Source organism: Acipenser ruthenus, chromosome 8 (assembly GCF_902713425.1).
Source record: "Acipenser ruthenus chromosome 8, fAciRut3.2 maternal haplotype, whole genome shotgun sequence".
Taxonomy (NCBI): domain Eukaryota; kingdom Metazoa; phylum Chordata; class Actinopteri; order Acipenseriformes; family Acipenseridae; genus Acipenser; species Acipenser ruthenus.
The window spans coordinates 13,400,367-13,414,650 of record NC_081196.1 but is presented as its reverse complement, the minus strand read 5'-3'; the positions used below and the strand labels follow the sequence as shown (position 1 = coordinate 13,414,650).

The 14,284-nt window shown below is 42.7% G+C and overlaps 1 protein-coding gene across 1 annotated transcript; it reads left to right on the top strand.

The window, feature by feature from the left end:
* The first annotated feature begins 277 nt into the window (after window positions 1–277).
* Window positions 278–6,481, top strand: LOC131737725 (zona pellucida sperm-binding protein 4-like). The gene is made up of 16 exons (XM_059028566.1): window positions 278–492; window positions 576–697; window positions 2,099–2,306; window positions 2,405–2,526; window positions 2,610–2,805; window positions 2,881–3,002; window positions 3,095–3,194; window positions 3,412–3,534; window positions 3,751–3,923; window positions 4,123–4,220; window positions 4,420–4,547; window positions 4,817–4,997; window positions 5,386–5,530; window positions 5,665–5,740; window positions 5,986–6,150; window positions 6,321–6,481. The coding sequence occupies exons 1-16, from the start codon at window positions 330–332 to the stop codon at window positions 6,434–6,436; spliced, it is 2,238 nt and encodes a 745-aa protein (XP_058884549.1). The 5' UTR covers window positions 278–329; the 3' UTR covers window positions 6,437–6,481.
* Window positions 6,482–14,284: the final 7,803 nt, after the last annotated feature.

Genomic DNA, 14,284 nt, shown 5'->3' with positions numbered 1-14,284 from the left:
CTGTAAATACACAACTGTAAAGGGGTTTCTGCAAGGTGATGGTCTAATGCCATAAGGGGAGGGGGGTAGAGAATGAACCCAAAGTAGTGCTTGCAAAACAGATGGGGCTGGTTTCACATACCCTGACTTGTACTGCTCTTGGATTTCCTTATGTTGTATGAAGTACTCCAAAGACCCTCATTGGGGATTAGCTGGTTCCAGTTTCTGCTTGTGAGTTTACTTTCCTTTTACCCTAAACCTTTTTTTATATGCAAATTGAATTCTAGAATGAGAACTACTTCTTGGCCTTGCGCTATACAACAATTGATGGTACAGTAGGGTATGTGCAGATGAAATGTCCAACCAGTGCAGGAGAACCAACAAAAGATCCTGCAACTACAAACACGACCAGGAAATCAACAAGGACCCCCCCAGCACCAGATGTGGTGTGCAACTCATCCGGAATGATGGTGGAGCTGCCCAAGGACTCTTTAGACCTAGTGGAGCTTCTAGGTGAGTTGGACTTTTGGCCGACACCTGCAAATTTGTCCATGGGACAGTAGTGGAATCTTACGGTAACTTTTTTCTTGTTGTAGATTATGCCAACAAATGGGTAGTTGTCAACAAGGCTCCCATGTACTGCAACTACACCTTGCTGCAGGGAAGTGGAAGGACCCTTTTCATAACCCCCTACAAAGCCTGTGATGTCAGGATACTGGTAATCATGGGGAGGGAGGTGTGGGATATTTTAAAACACCTGAACAATGGTACATGGGTGTTTTTGTGTGTGATTAGATGGATGGATGATTGTATGATATGGTTAAATGCATATCAGCTTGTGACTGACCTGGTGCAGTGCAAAGAATGTAATGTCCAAACTGCTGTTTTCCCAAAAAAGCCTTTTTTAATATCAAAGTCCATCAATAATAATTCCAAATAAATAAGCCCCGCTACCAACGATGGTATTGGGGCAAAACAGTTTGGAGTCCAAAAAAGATAAACCAGACACTACGATAGCCACAATCCTCCGTGCCCGTAAACAGTGCTTTATTCCTTTAGGGGGATCGTGGTGAGGGGCGTGCTCTGGGGTAAAAGTTGGCTCTCCGGCTACAGCCTCCCGTCCTCCTGCTCCTCTAGAAAACACAAACCCTTAACGCACAGAAAATAAACGGCTCCAGCCAGTTGCTCTATTTTCTCAGCGCAAGGGGAGGTACGGACGTAGCTGCTTCCCCTTTGTACCCAGCAAACTCCTGCCCGCGGTTAATGCGTCGCCATGGTTTCTCCAATAGAGGGCGGCCCTGCAGCTGACTGCAATGGAATCGTCCCGAGTACTTGCAGCTATGCGCCCCTCCTAATATGGTCACCTCCCGGCTTCCACCTACCACAGAGGTGGCAGATCTAGGAGGCAGCATACCTTCCCCCCCCTTACACAGCGCCCTTTCTAGTTGGGAGGGAGATTTTACAGCATTGATCCTTCCTCTCTCTCCATCACACGGCTATATGTATAAGCTGCTTTAATTGCATAAAGCTGCATGGTCCATTTTGTATGTTGCATTTTAATTTGGGTAATTGCGTAATGCAATCCATGTACACCCTAAGCTTTGACATGACATTTTGAACCCTGTTTTATGGCTGCTTAGCCCAAGGTTCTATATATATATAAAAAAAAAAAAAAAAATTGTTGCAGTTTGGGGAAGTAGATCAGACAGATTGGTAACCTGCCATTTCTTGCTCAAACTCATTCTCCAGGAAATCTGAGCATCAAATCCATAGAAATTTTGAAGTGATGTCAGATATTTGGAAGTAGTATAAATGCATCTTGCTGGCAATATTGTTTGCAACTACCAAAGTGCAGCTCCATCCTGAAACTTCAGCAACACACTGCAGGCTTGAAATGTAAACGGATTTAGTTTTGAAACTAGTCCAGGTAAGTGTGATCCCACTGAAGTGGGACAACAAATTGAAGGCATTATTGCAAGAGTGTGCCTAGTAGATCTTCTGGTCTGCATCAAAGCAAGCCATTTGACACCTGCTGACATGACCAAAATGTCTGGACTACTACCCGAAGCCTGCAATTTGCTTGTTCTACATTCTGAAGCCAACTTCCTCCTTGTTCTAGAATGAGAACTACATCTTGACCCTCCGCTATACAACTTCTGGGCAACAAGTTTATGTTCACATGAAATGCCCCACCAGTGCTGCAGCACCCACAAAAACACCTTCCTCTACAACCACTACTGGAAAACCACCAATACCCACTGTCTGCAAAGCCTCAGTCATGACAATAGAGCTGCCTGAAGGACCAATTGAACAAGTAGCCCTGATAGGTAAGTTGTGCCTTGGCCCAGGTAACTTTCCTCCCGAATTGCTTGGCAGTGAGGATAACCCTGGAAACCCAATTTCGTGGCATCCTTGCCTTTTGCAGATAAATCCAACACTCTGGTAACTGTCAAAGATGATACCAGAAAGTGTGGCTACAGCTTGGTGCATGGGAGAGGAAAGAACCTCTTCACAACCCCTTACACAGCCTGTGATGTGAAGATGCTGGTAAATATTTAGCTTTTTGTATTGTTGCATATGAATTTTAAAAGCATGTACATATGCTCTCCCCTCCCTTAATTCTCTTCCAGAATGGGAATTATGTCCTGACTCTAGCATATGTAACCCTTACTGGGGAAAGGGTACTGGTGCAGATGAAATGTCCAGTCAGTGCAGCTTTACCAACAGGGTTGCCGCTCCCTCCCTTTGGGGTTTCTGTCCTCTGCAGTGATACTTGCATGACAGTGGAACTTCCTGGGGGACTGCTACAAGATATCCAGTTAATGGGTGAGTTGGCTTGGTACACAGTAATTTGGGTGCTGTAAAACAGAAAGCATGCTCTAAATGTGGCATCTGTTGTAGATGAATCCAACAACTTGGTAGCTGTTACCAGTGCTCCCAAGACTTGTGGCCTCAGTTTGGTGAGGGGGAACGGCAAGAACATCTTGACCGCTCCTTACAAGGCCTGCAATGTCAAGATACTGGTAAGCGGAGGGCAATTGCAGCTGTAATCCCCATTTGTATTAGGAGTGATCAAAATACTGTCAGGAATGAGCAACTCCCTTTCCACTTCTAGAACAACTTCTACATCCTGAGAGTCATTTACACCACTCTTACTGGGGAGCGAGGAGATATACAGGCCAAGTGTCCTGTTCCTGGTCTAGTACCACGTGAGGGTAAGTGTTTATTCACTGGACACTTCTTCATAATGCAGGAATGCTCAAGTCTGGTGCTGCTAGTCTACCAAATCCTGCTGTTGCTGCATGTTTCTTTTACTTGAATGCCATGTGCCTCTTGACGACGTCGGTCTCAGCTTTCCCTACCCAAGATATTAACCTAAACTACAGGGTCTTCCCTATACAATGTGAAACATTTAAGTGTACCGTTTTGCAGGGTGCAAGATACCAAGAAGTCAGCAGGTTGCTTGTGGTCCACCTAATGCTGATCCACAACTGTGTGTGGCCAATGGATGTTGTGTGGATGCAACAACTTCCCAGTGTTACTATCCTTTGAATGGTATGGCTTGGTTTTAATATAGCACTGCTCATCTAATGAGCAATCCAGATTAACTGAACAGCTGGTATAGGAAAACTTGTGGAGTATTTGGGGAGGGCGGGGAGATAATTGACTTCAATTGCAATCTTGCTGTACAGGAGACCTGGTCCTTCAGGTAAACACTTTCACAAGCTTCACTATTTGCATTAATGGAATTCTTTGCTTCTACTTTTTCAGCATGCACTGCAGATGGCCATTTTGTATTCTCCGTAGACCGCACCTCAACTAAGCCAGAAATTGATCCTGGCAGTCTAGTAATTGCAGGAAACCGGTCATGTGCCCCAGTAATCTGCACTCCAGACTTTGCCGTCTTCAAATTTCCTGTGACTGGCTGTGGGACACATGTCTTTGTAAGTTCACTCCTCCTCTGGGGTTTGCTAGTTTTGTCACTACATCAAAGGTTAGGACTTTAGGCTACATATGTTTTTTAAAGGATGGTGGTAGGGTGCTAATCTAATGCAATACCACTGGTTTTGCACTGGCCCAGTTGATTTTCCAGTCCTCCTATCTGCTTCAGTTCTCACCCACAAGCTTTTTTTGTTTCTGTAGACGGTGGCGGAGACTACAATTTATCTTGCTGAAGTTCATGGCTTGGTTCGGGGGAACCAGCAGATGTATGGACAAATTACCAGAGATGGCCCTTATCGGTAATTTCTTTTACAAGCTGGGAAGTGTCAGTTAACCCACTTGCTGAAAGACACCTGTTTTCCAGCATACGTTGCTGGTTGTAATGGGTGGGTTGGGACCCCATGATCGGAGTATGGGTTTTGTCAAGGAATGGACCATCTCTGCCAACTGGTATCTACATTGATTCTTTCTCTTCACTGTCTCCTCTCTGCACTGCAGTTTCCAGGTGGAATGTCGCTATTCTAAAGGGCATTTGGCCAGCACTGGTTACTTGGTGGTGAACCCACCGCCTCCATCAGCAGCCTTGGCTTTTGGCTCACTTGGGGTTAGGTTAAGGATTGCCACAGGTAATTGAACATCATGCATGATGTCTAACCTTTATTTATTTTTATTCCATTAATAAGTACACTACAGTTCTTGATGAGAGGGTCGTGGATGTCAGTAGAACTTCTCCTCCCACTTGGTCTTGTGGTGCTGTAGCCCTATGTTGGGCATCATGTCCCGTAATGACTGCTAGGTTTGACTGGCTGAAGTCCCTCTTTCAATGGCTGGTGTATGAAGAGATGCACACGGAGTACCTGGTGTCCAGTTATTCTAAAGCACTTGTCTCTTGCAGACACCAGCTACACTAGCTTCTACCCTCGGTCCCATCTGCCCCTGAGCTTCTTGCTTGGAAGCAAGGTGTATCTGGAAGTGCAGCTTGTAAACCCTCCTAACCCCAATGTAGTTCTGCTGGTCCACTACTGCATCGCCTATCCCCAGTCCTCTCAAGCTGCCTGGGTGATCCTCTATGAAGGGTGAGTATCCTGAATCATCGACGGTGTTCAAGTATCCTGATGTCTCCATTTGTCTGGACAAAGCAACATGCCAGATATGACTACTGACCAAATTGCTGACCTTTTTATTCTCTCCTTCTGAAGTCAACCCTTCATACTCTTACCCACTCAACGGCTGCATCAGCACCTACTTGTATTGGAGCTGTTTTATACAGGATTTGTAATTTCGGCAACAGGTTAAGGGAGTGGCTCAGATTATCCAATACTATTGGCTGCAAACGCCTGAAGTAAATCTTTGCACGCTATTTGGACTGTCGCAGCTGCTAGAAGTGTGGCAGTATGGCTGCCATGCACTTCAAGCCTCCTAGTTGGCAGCTGTCAGACTCCCTTCTGAATTTCTACCCCACAGTTGTCCCAACATCCTGGATTACAGCAGTGCTGCTGGCCTCCATGTGAAATACAATAACATGCCTGTATCCAAGCACACTCGACGCTTTGAAATACAAAGCTTCCAGTTCCTGGACTACAAGACCAAGCAGCATTTGGATGAGGAAGTGAGTTTTTTGTTTGTTTTAATAGTGGTCCAATCATGTACTCCAAGCTTGTCTCCAAATGCCTAGTCATAAATGGTATATTTTAGACAAATGCCGATCTACAGCTGCTCTAATGCCATTTACTTTCTTTTTAGATCTATTTTATGTGTTCAACTGAAGTGTGTTCCCCAGAACACCGTGTTTGTAATGAAGGATGCTTTGATGGGAGAGGTATGTTGCTGAAAAGCACTCTAGACCCACAGTTTCTGAGGATGTTAGTCCTTTTTGAAGTTTGGCTATTTTTAGGTCTAGCCTTAAATTTTATTGCATCTTGCTATATATATATATATATATATATATATAATGTAATTTTTGACTTCCCCTGAAGTATTTACGTTCTGCTCCCCTGACTAACATTTGGGCGATCGTTATACCACTTGATTTAAAATGTTCCAGATAACTTTCCCCTTCCACAGATATGCCTGTTCCAGTAGATCTTGGTGTGGGAGGGCGCTGTGCAGGAAAGCCCTGTCCTGGGAAATCCAATGTAGTCAAGCGAGCTGCTCATGGTCATACTGGCCTCATCGCTGTCGGTGAAGGAACCTTCCTTTTGGATGAGCCTGTGCCCCATGAACAAATGGGTAAGTGATTTTTGAGATCATGTGGACTAAAGCAGTACTACCCTTTTTCATGTATTGTTAACTTGAAGATGGAGGTTGCCCTCTTTGGGCCAAAGCCAGACCTGAAGCTTATTCCTCACTTGAACACCAGAATGCTTTGCCAGTAACCGTTTTATTTCTTCCTCTTGCAGAGAAGCACTGGACACACTTCCATGGTCTCCTGGGGCTGCTTGCTCTGCTGGTCTCGGTATCTGTTGTAATGCTCTTCCTCAAAAAATGGGTTGTCTTGCAAATGGCCAGGTCCTAGAGAAGCAGTCTCTAACTTGAATAAACCTTTTATCTTGTGTTGACATTGTCTCCTCCTTGTGGGTTTATTTCCCCTGCCAACTAACTTTTAAAATCCTGCACTATTATTGTCAAGAAGGATTAGAGAAACTGACTTGTATGTTAGTAAATTTGCTGGCTTTTTTAAAAAATGACTGCTGCATTATTTTTAGAGCGCTTCATCTGGTGCTAGTAAAGGAGTTGGTACATTGCCCCCAGAACCATTGACTTGCTGATCTATACAATTGGAACATATGATCTTGTGTGGGCATATTCAGCTGGAATACATGTGGCACTAGTGTTTAATCGGTCTTTGGCTGTGATGTAACTTAAAACGTGAGTATCGGTGTTTCTTAAACTGCACAGATGCCATTTCTTAATCGGTGTTAAGTTTATTTCATACACGCAGGGAAACCAGTCAAAGTATAGAACCGATTACCAGTTGTTACATCTTTTACATGACATTAAATACCCTTCTGCATAGGTGTGTGTGTCTCTCTCTCTCTCTCTCTCTCTCTCTCTCTCTCTCTCTCTCTCTCTCTCTCTCTCTCGAACACTCAACCAATGGCAAAGGGACAATGCATTATTCTGGTCACTATGTACCATGTGCACTCCAATCAGGAAAAAACAAGTTTCTCTTGATTAGTTTATACAAATCTCTTATCGGCCCCTTTTGAAGTGTCTGGCTCCTTCCAGATCCCCCTGAAGACTAGCTTTATGACCCCTCATAAACCAGCTGTATATTCGAAGCAAAAACTTGTTTAATTAGTTTTATACCCCACAGCGGACTCCCCGAAGGGCAAACGTCTTTCATGTCGGGGCTGGAGGTCAAAGGACTTGTTTGTACAACCTTGTGCTGCTGGCCAGTCATTTTTGCTTTGACACAAAAGAATCAACTTTTCAGTTGTCGTAACTTCTCTACCATATTGCCTTCAATTTACTTCTAATGTGCGGTTGTTTAAATAGTTAAATATACGTTAACTTGGTGTTTCTCAGCTCTCTGCTACCATCCATTGCTCCATGAAGCTGCTATTTCTTGCTTGCTCGGAGTCAATGCAGTGCAAGTATCTATATACCCAGAGTATATAGCCAGCCTTCATCTATTACAGTAGTGCTTGCATTTTTTTGAACTAAGCTTTTTTTTTTTTCTATCCAATGTTAAATCACTTTTCAGAAAAATAACATGAATACAGCCGTCATTCCTCATGCGTCGCAAACTGCTATTCAATGCTTGTTTCATGTTTTCCAACATAACCCCACTTTTAAAATATAAGATGGGTGGGGTCCTACCATGACATTTTGTCCATACATGAGGTACCCCTGAACCATCTGACGTCCTCTTCGCCGATTCTGAGCAGTCGCACCAAGTAACATGTTGTTATGATGTATTATAGTAAAGCATCTGTCCTCCCATTCTAAATCTCTACATTATGTGTAGGTATCTACTGTGCCTTTGCTGTTTCTCCATGTACGTATGTCATGAGCAACAAACAATTACTATCTCTTTACTCAATGTAAAGAGAAAACAATACAGTTAATACAATTGCCGTGTACCATATGCATTTAATTAATGTGTGTGTTTCTAGTCTAATTCGGCGACCTCTGAACTCTGTGCATTCTTCAGACCCCTGGTACCCCAAAAGGTCCCTACATCTGGGTTTTTGTCATCTTCCTTGTTCCTATCTCTCAGTTTTGCCTGAGACCCTTTGCGTCCAGTGGCATTATCTCTTATTCTCCCTGTGAACCTTTGGGTCCAACGGCAGTCCCTGGGAGCCTTTTAGCTCCTTTTATGCTTTGTATTCCAAAAGTCTTGGAGCCTGGCCCCTTCTGGTCCACAGCATAGTTAGCTTGCAGTCAATGTTGGACAAGAAGCTTGTAGACTCAAGGTCTCATCAATTGTTAGCAGTACATGCAATTTGAACCAACCAGTCTGCTATCTGCAATATTAGTCTTTTCAGAAAAGAACACCAGTATAGTTCTGCCAGTCCACATGTGTAGCAAACTGCTAATCAATTCTCAATCCATGTTTTCCAACAGGCTGTTTTTGAAAGTCATACGGAACAGTGATGACATTTTCTTGCCACTTCATATACCGGGGGTTTGCAACATTTACAGCACTGAAGTCAGCACTTGGCCAGGCCTCCCTTGAAAATGTCATAAATGTTCTCCTGTCTTGCTTCTTTTTTTTTTTTTTGTATATATTCCTAATCAGATGTGTAGTCTCAATACTTCACCACCCTCCGACTTGCATTACGTGTGTGTGTGTAATATATATATATATATGTATATATATATATATATATATATATATATATATATATATAAATTTTTAAATCCTCTTCTACCAGTTAAAAGTACACACAACAAAATAAGGCATTACATTGACTAGATAATGCAGTGGATGCACTAAAGGTATTATACAGTATAGGACTTCAATGGAATACATTCTGAATTCTATTGTTTTGAAATGGCTGTGGCTCTATATACTGCCACTGTTTAAATAGAAATCCTTGTCTCTACAAATGAGACAAAACAAATACACTTGGAGGCAATGGGCCCTAATCAAAACTGTTGTCAATTTAATGCTTTGAAAAACAGTAAAACAAAAAATAAAGGGTTAGGAACTGCATGTGTGATTTATGTAATCAAAATGATCTTCAACACTCCTTAACAAAACATTTGTTAAAACGGGTTTTGTCAACGGACATCTTGCAGTGCACTGCAGATGGTTTTAGGGATTTTTAGTTTTACAGTGGCTGTATTTGTGTGTTATCACTTTTCAATATGGTGTTCAACAATAAAAAGACCAATGTTCTAAAAATGATATGCAAGTCTCTACTTGAAATAATACACTGCTTATGTTTCCAGCATTTCTTCTGTTGCTGGAGAAGGTATAGTGTGTGTGTGTATATAGGAAGATGGATTGTGTTTGTCTGCTTGGTGCAAGCAGCATGCTATGCTGTCTGGGTTTACAATGGCATATGCTCCCTTGCCCCTCATGGGAAAGCAGATGAGCAAATTAAAGAGATAGAGGGACATCGTTGACTGAGTGTTAATCACCTACACCAGCTGGAATTACTTGATTCAGAACAGTTACAAAGAATTCATTACATATATCCTTAATGGTCTCTTGTTGGAAACTGTATAATGATGCAATCAGAGCCAAGACACGATTACCTTAACTATGTATTCATCTGTGTCTCTTGGATCCGTTTACAGAAAATGTCTTAAATTATCAAGTATGCATTGTATAAGTGACCACTCTAAGAAGGCAAACAAGTTACATGAGATATAGAATGTATTTCTATGTAATATACTCAATCGTGTCTTAATGTAATTATAACTCACATTTTCTATATATATAATGTATACAGTTACACATTTATTGTCAGGTAATTTTAAAGGACAAGAATGGCTCAAATGTATTCCTCCTGCTTTGGAAAAAGGTTAATGCAGACCCAGGCTGCATGTTCACAGACACATTGACAGAGTCTTTAAGGTCTTTACAGTTTGTTTTAACTGAACCCATTAACTGAACCCAACAGATGTACAAGTTTCAGACCATTACATGATTTGCATACTGTGTAAATATTATAGTCCTTTATAAAGCTGTTTGTGTATTCTACTGTAAAAGGTATAGGTGAATTAAAGCTAGCTCCTTTTTGTTTTAACTAACGGTTTATTCGTACAAATGTTTCTTTTCACACAAATGAGTTACTCAAAAAGTACGATACACTAAATCATCGACCTGGAAGGGAAACGACATGGCAGCTGTGGATTGGAGGAGCAGTTGCTCTAGTTAACCAAGGGGTCATGAAAGGGGGAGCAGCGAAGTGATCTGTTCCTTGTTATGGTTAAGCTGAACCAGAAGGAAAGACGTGTGTTATTATCGTGAGTGTTTTGTCGTTATTAAATATACTGTTATTTACACGGCTAACACGATCCGGAGCTGTCACAAAAGGCCAGCACTTATCCGGACTACACTGCACTTTGTTTCACGAATAACTGTATTTACACCACGAGCACTTTAGCACTCACTGTGGACTTGTGTTTGTGTTTTGTGTTACGTCTGGGTGTATAAGATCGGGACTATTATTTCGGGACCAACCCGTGGATGAAAACAGTGCAATAAACGGTGTTGTATTGCCTACTTCTCATTGTTATTGTTTACTGCCGTTTTGTCATCAGACATTGGAGTATAAAAATAAATAACATTGCACCTGGATTACCGGTGTCTGTCTGTTCATTGATCACTAGCTGCATTCCTGCACCTGCACACTTTTAACCACTTTGCCACACACTCTTAAAAATGAAAGTGGGCACATAATTTAAAAAAAAAAAAAAATCTATAGATATATTTTTGTACTTTTATTTTTTAAAAAATGTACCTAGCTGCCTCGGCTGCTTCAATGTACGCTCCGCCCCTGATAGATTTACAAGGAGGCAGTGTGGTCCAGTGGTTAAAGTCCAGGGGCTTGTAACCAGAAGGTCACTGGTTCAAATCCCACCACTGACTGACTACCTCACTGTGTAACCCTGAGCTAGTCACTTAACCTTGTGCTCCATCCTGCGGATGAGATGTTAAATCAATGTAAGTGGCTCTGCATATAATGCACAGTTCACAGCCTACCGCTGTAAAGTGCTTTGTGATGGTGGTCCACTATGAAAAGTGCTATATAAAGTTATTAGATAACAGTTGCAAAGTTAATGGTATTTATCTACTTCACCACAAAATACTGTAAAGATGCTCAGTTAGGGAATCCACTGATTCTTTGAAATAGTTATGAAGCATTAAGTACAGTACATTCACATAGCCTAACTACACTATTAGAGCCAAGATGCAGGCAATACATGCAATGATAAAGGTATTAGCATATTCACACCTTCTTCGGTTCCTGTGGCATTAACGTTCTGAAATGATGTTTCATTATGATTCCTTTTTGAGATGCAACTGGCATGTGTTTGGTCAATAGGGTGTGCTACTGTACATCTATCCAAGTGTTTTATAATTATCTTTTTGTTTACTGTACTACCGTACAGTGTGTGTACAGTTCACAAACCAATATACAACCCACATGTAATTATTAGAACACAATCGTAATCTAGAATACGATAGATTCATCCTGAGAACCTGACAAAATGTGTTGTATATCCACATACTTAGAGTGCTCAATTATTTGACACTTGTTCTTTCCACACTTTGTAATGTCCAATTACAGTAAGTTCCCTCATTGCAGCAGTTCTGAAGGACAGTGATTCCTCCTATCCGTCACCCAAACCAATTCCCTTTTTACTTCCCGGAGCTTAAGAACTGGTGTCAGCGAGTTACTGGCCCCTGGTGGACAAAGGCCAGTCCACCAGGAGTCCGCTTGAGCACCTGGCCAGTAGGGTCCACTGTGGTGAGGAGAAACAAACCCTGATAATTTTGCCTCCTGGCCCACAGGAGGGCCAGAGTCAATGCAACATTTTACAAACAATTTACATTTCGCCGAGGGGAGGAGTAATAGCACTCGGTCCCCAGGTTGGAAAGTCCTGATGCGAGCATTTTTATTATTTTGTTGCTCCTGTGTATGCTGCGCCGCCTCCAGGCTTTTCTTAGCAAAACGACCAACCAACTCCAGACGGTCTCTCAATTCGAGCACGTACTTTACTATATTCTGTGCTCGGCTTTGGTTTGCTTCCCACCCTTCCTTTACTAAATCGAGAATACCCCAGGGTTGTCTTCCATACAGGAGCTCAAAGGGCAAAAAGCCAGTTGATGCCTGTGGTACTTCTCGGATAGCAAATAGAAGATAGGGAAGCATTTTGATCCAATTCTTTGCTTCCTTTTTGGCGAGTCGGCGCAGCATTTGTTTTAGTCTTATTAAACCGTTCCACAAGCCCATCACATTGTGGATGGTAAACCGATGTTCTGATGGAATGTATTTTAAGGGACCCACAAAGTTGTTGAATGCATTGAGACATAACGGCTGTCCCCTGATCAGTCAGAGTCTCCCTAGGTATACCTACGCAAGAAAACAGTTTCACCAACTCATTTGCCACTGACTCTGCGCTGAGGCTGCGCATTGAGACAGCTTCAGGGTATCGGGTTGCGTAGTCCACTATTGGTAAAATGAACCGTGTTCTGTTCTCCTTGCACGTAACTCTGTACAATTTAACAGGCAGCTAAACTCCTTCTTTCACCACTACACGAAGAAACGTGAAGAACATTTGAATGCCGATGTTTATTGTTTAGCCACTCATGCAGCAGTAAAAAATGGTGTGAAACTAAGAAAGAAAGAAGTACAGTACTTAATCACAACTGCAGATGTTCCTTACAAGGTGTACATACAGTGCAATATAACCGCATAACACCATCCTCATTGGACATATTTTTATAATATATAAAATATACCTATTTTCAGTCTGCACAGTACTTACATAACCAATAAGTACAGTATATACTAAACATGTAACAATATAGCGATTAAATCTAAGCATATACACCCATCAATCCTAGTTTGTATATCGTATAACACTAAGCCATACTTATAATGAAACAAACATAAAATACTGCTGGCTATCAATCCGCTAATGCTGTTTATTTACACAGCCTCTGGACTAACAGAACTTGGAAATAGCGAAATAAAGCACATCATCAATATAATAATCATGTCAAAATCACAATTAATATATATATATATTCAACAGATACTTACAAATAATGCTTTCCAAGGCAGCAACGATTACAGATGCAAACAGATTGAGTACTGAACAGTGTACTACAATGTGCTGAGGCAATGGAGACTTTTACTTCTGGTCATGTGATGCCTCCAAACCAATCGAGAAATTAACAGAAGAACATGACACTTAGGAAATATATAAAAGGTGACCACAAGGGGGCAACACAAAACTAAACTAACCAGTCACAGAACAAACCGATACCCTGTGTCTGTGCCAGCCAACGGGCCCACGATATCCATCAGGATCCGATCAAATGGGGGGTTCATGGTTGGGTACACCCTGAAGCTCACACTGCACCCCTACTCCCCCCCCCCCCTTTTCTCGGTGGGGTTTGATCTGACCCCTCCCCCTCTTCCAGTCTACATCTAGTACCCTCTACTATCTCAGCCCTATGCTCCTTTCTTGTTTTCCTAAGGCGGATGCAGGGATTAAACAGGTCAGACTGCAAGGGGGAAATCACGCCAATCAATTGTTCCCCTGTTGGTTGAAACCGAGTGGCCACACACACTGTACTCTCCTTCAACATTTCATTAATCAATGGCCACTCTTGTCCCAATATAACCGAATGTGGTAGCCTTTTTGCGACTGCAACATTTATGTCTGCTGTCCGATGACCCACTGTCATCCTAATCTTAGTGGTAGGGTACCACCTGGTATCCCTGTGAATACAGAAGATGGCTACCGGCTGTTTGGACTGCCAGGTCGTGCACCCCAGGAGCTCTAGTCAAATTAAGGTTTGACCACCTGTACCGCCACTAGATAGGAAGACCCCCGACACCCAGTTCCCCCCATACTTTCCAGCACCGGCTGTCCCGTCCACTTGAGGTCACACTCCATCAGGGAGCAGGTAGCAATCTTATGCCTTATGAACAGACGCAAGCTCGGGGAGAAAGGTTTATCATTGTCTCGCCCAGCCAGGGGTGGGCTAGGGAGGTTTTCTATACCGCACCTGGGGTCCGGCCAAGGGGGTTGTGGCGTGACTTGTTGGTAGGCCCCACAAGGATTTACCTTACCTCCTGCCCGGAGAGTTGCCCTCGGGCTCCCCGCCCCCTCTCTCGCAGGCTTGGGTGAAGGGGCTGGTTTGGCCGCCTCCTTGTACTCTTCTGCT

Coding starts and splice junctions, on each gene's coding strand:
- LOC131737725 (XM_059028566.1), top strand. CDS start 330: ATGAAATGTCCAACCAGTGCAGGAGAACCAACAAAAGATCCTGCAACT. Junction 698..2,098: donor CCTGTGATGTCAGGATACTG/GTAATCATGGGG, acceptor TCCTTGTTCTAG/AATGAGAACTACATCTTGAC. Junction 5,531..5,664: donor AGCAGCATTTGGATGAGGAA/GTGAGTTTTTTG, acceptor CTTTCTTTTTAG/ATCTATTTTATGTGTTCAAC.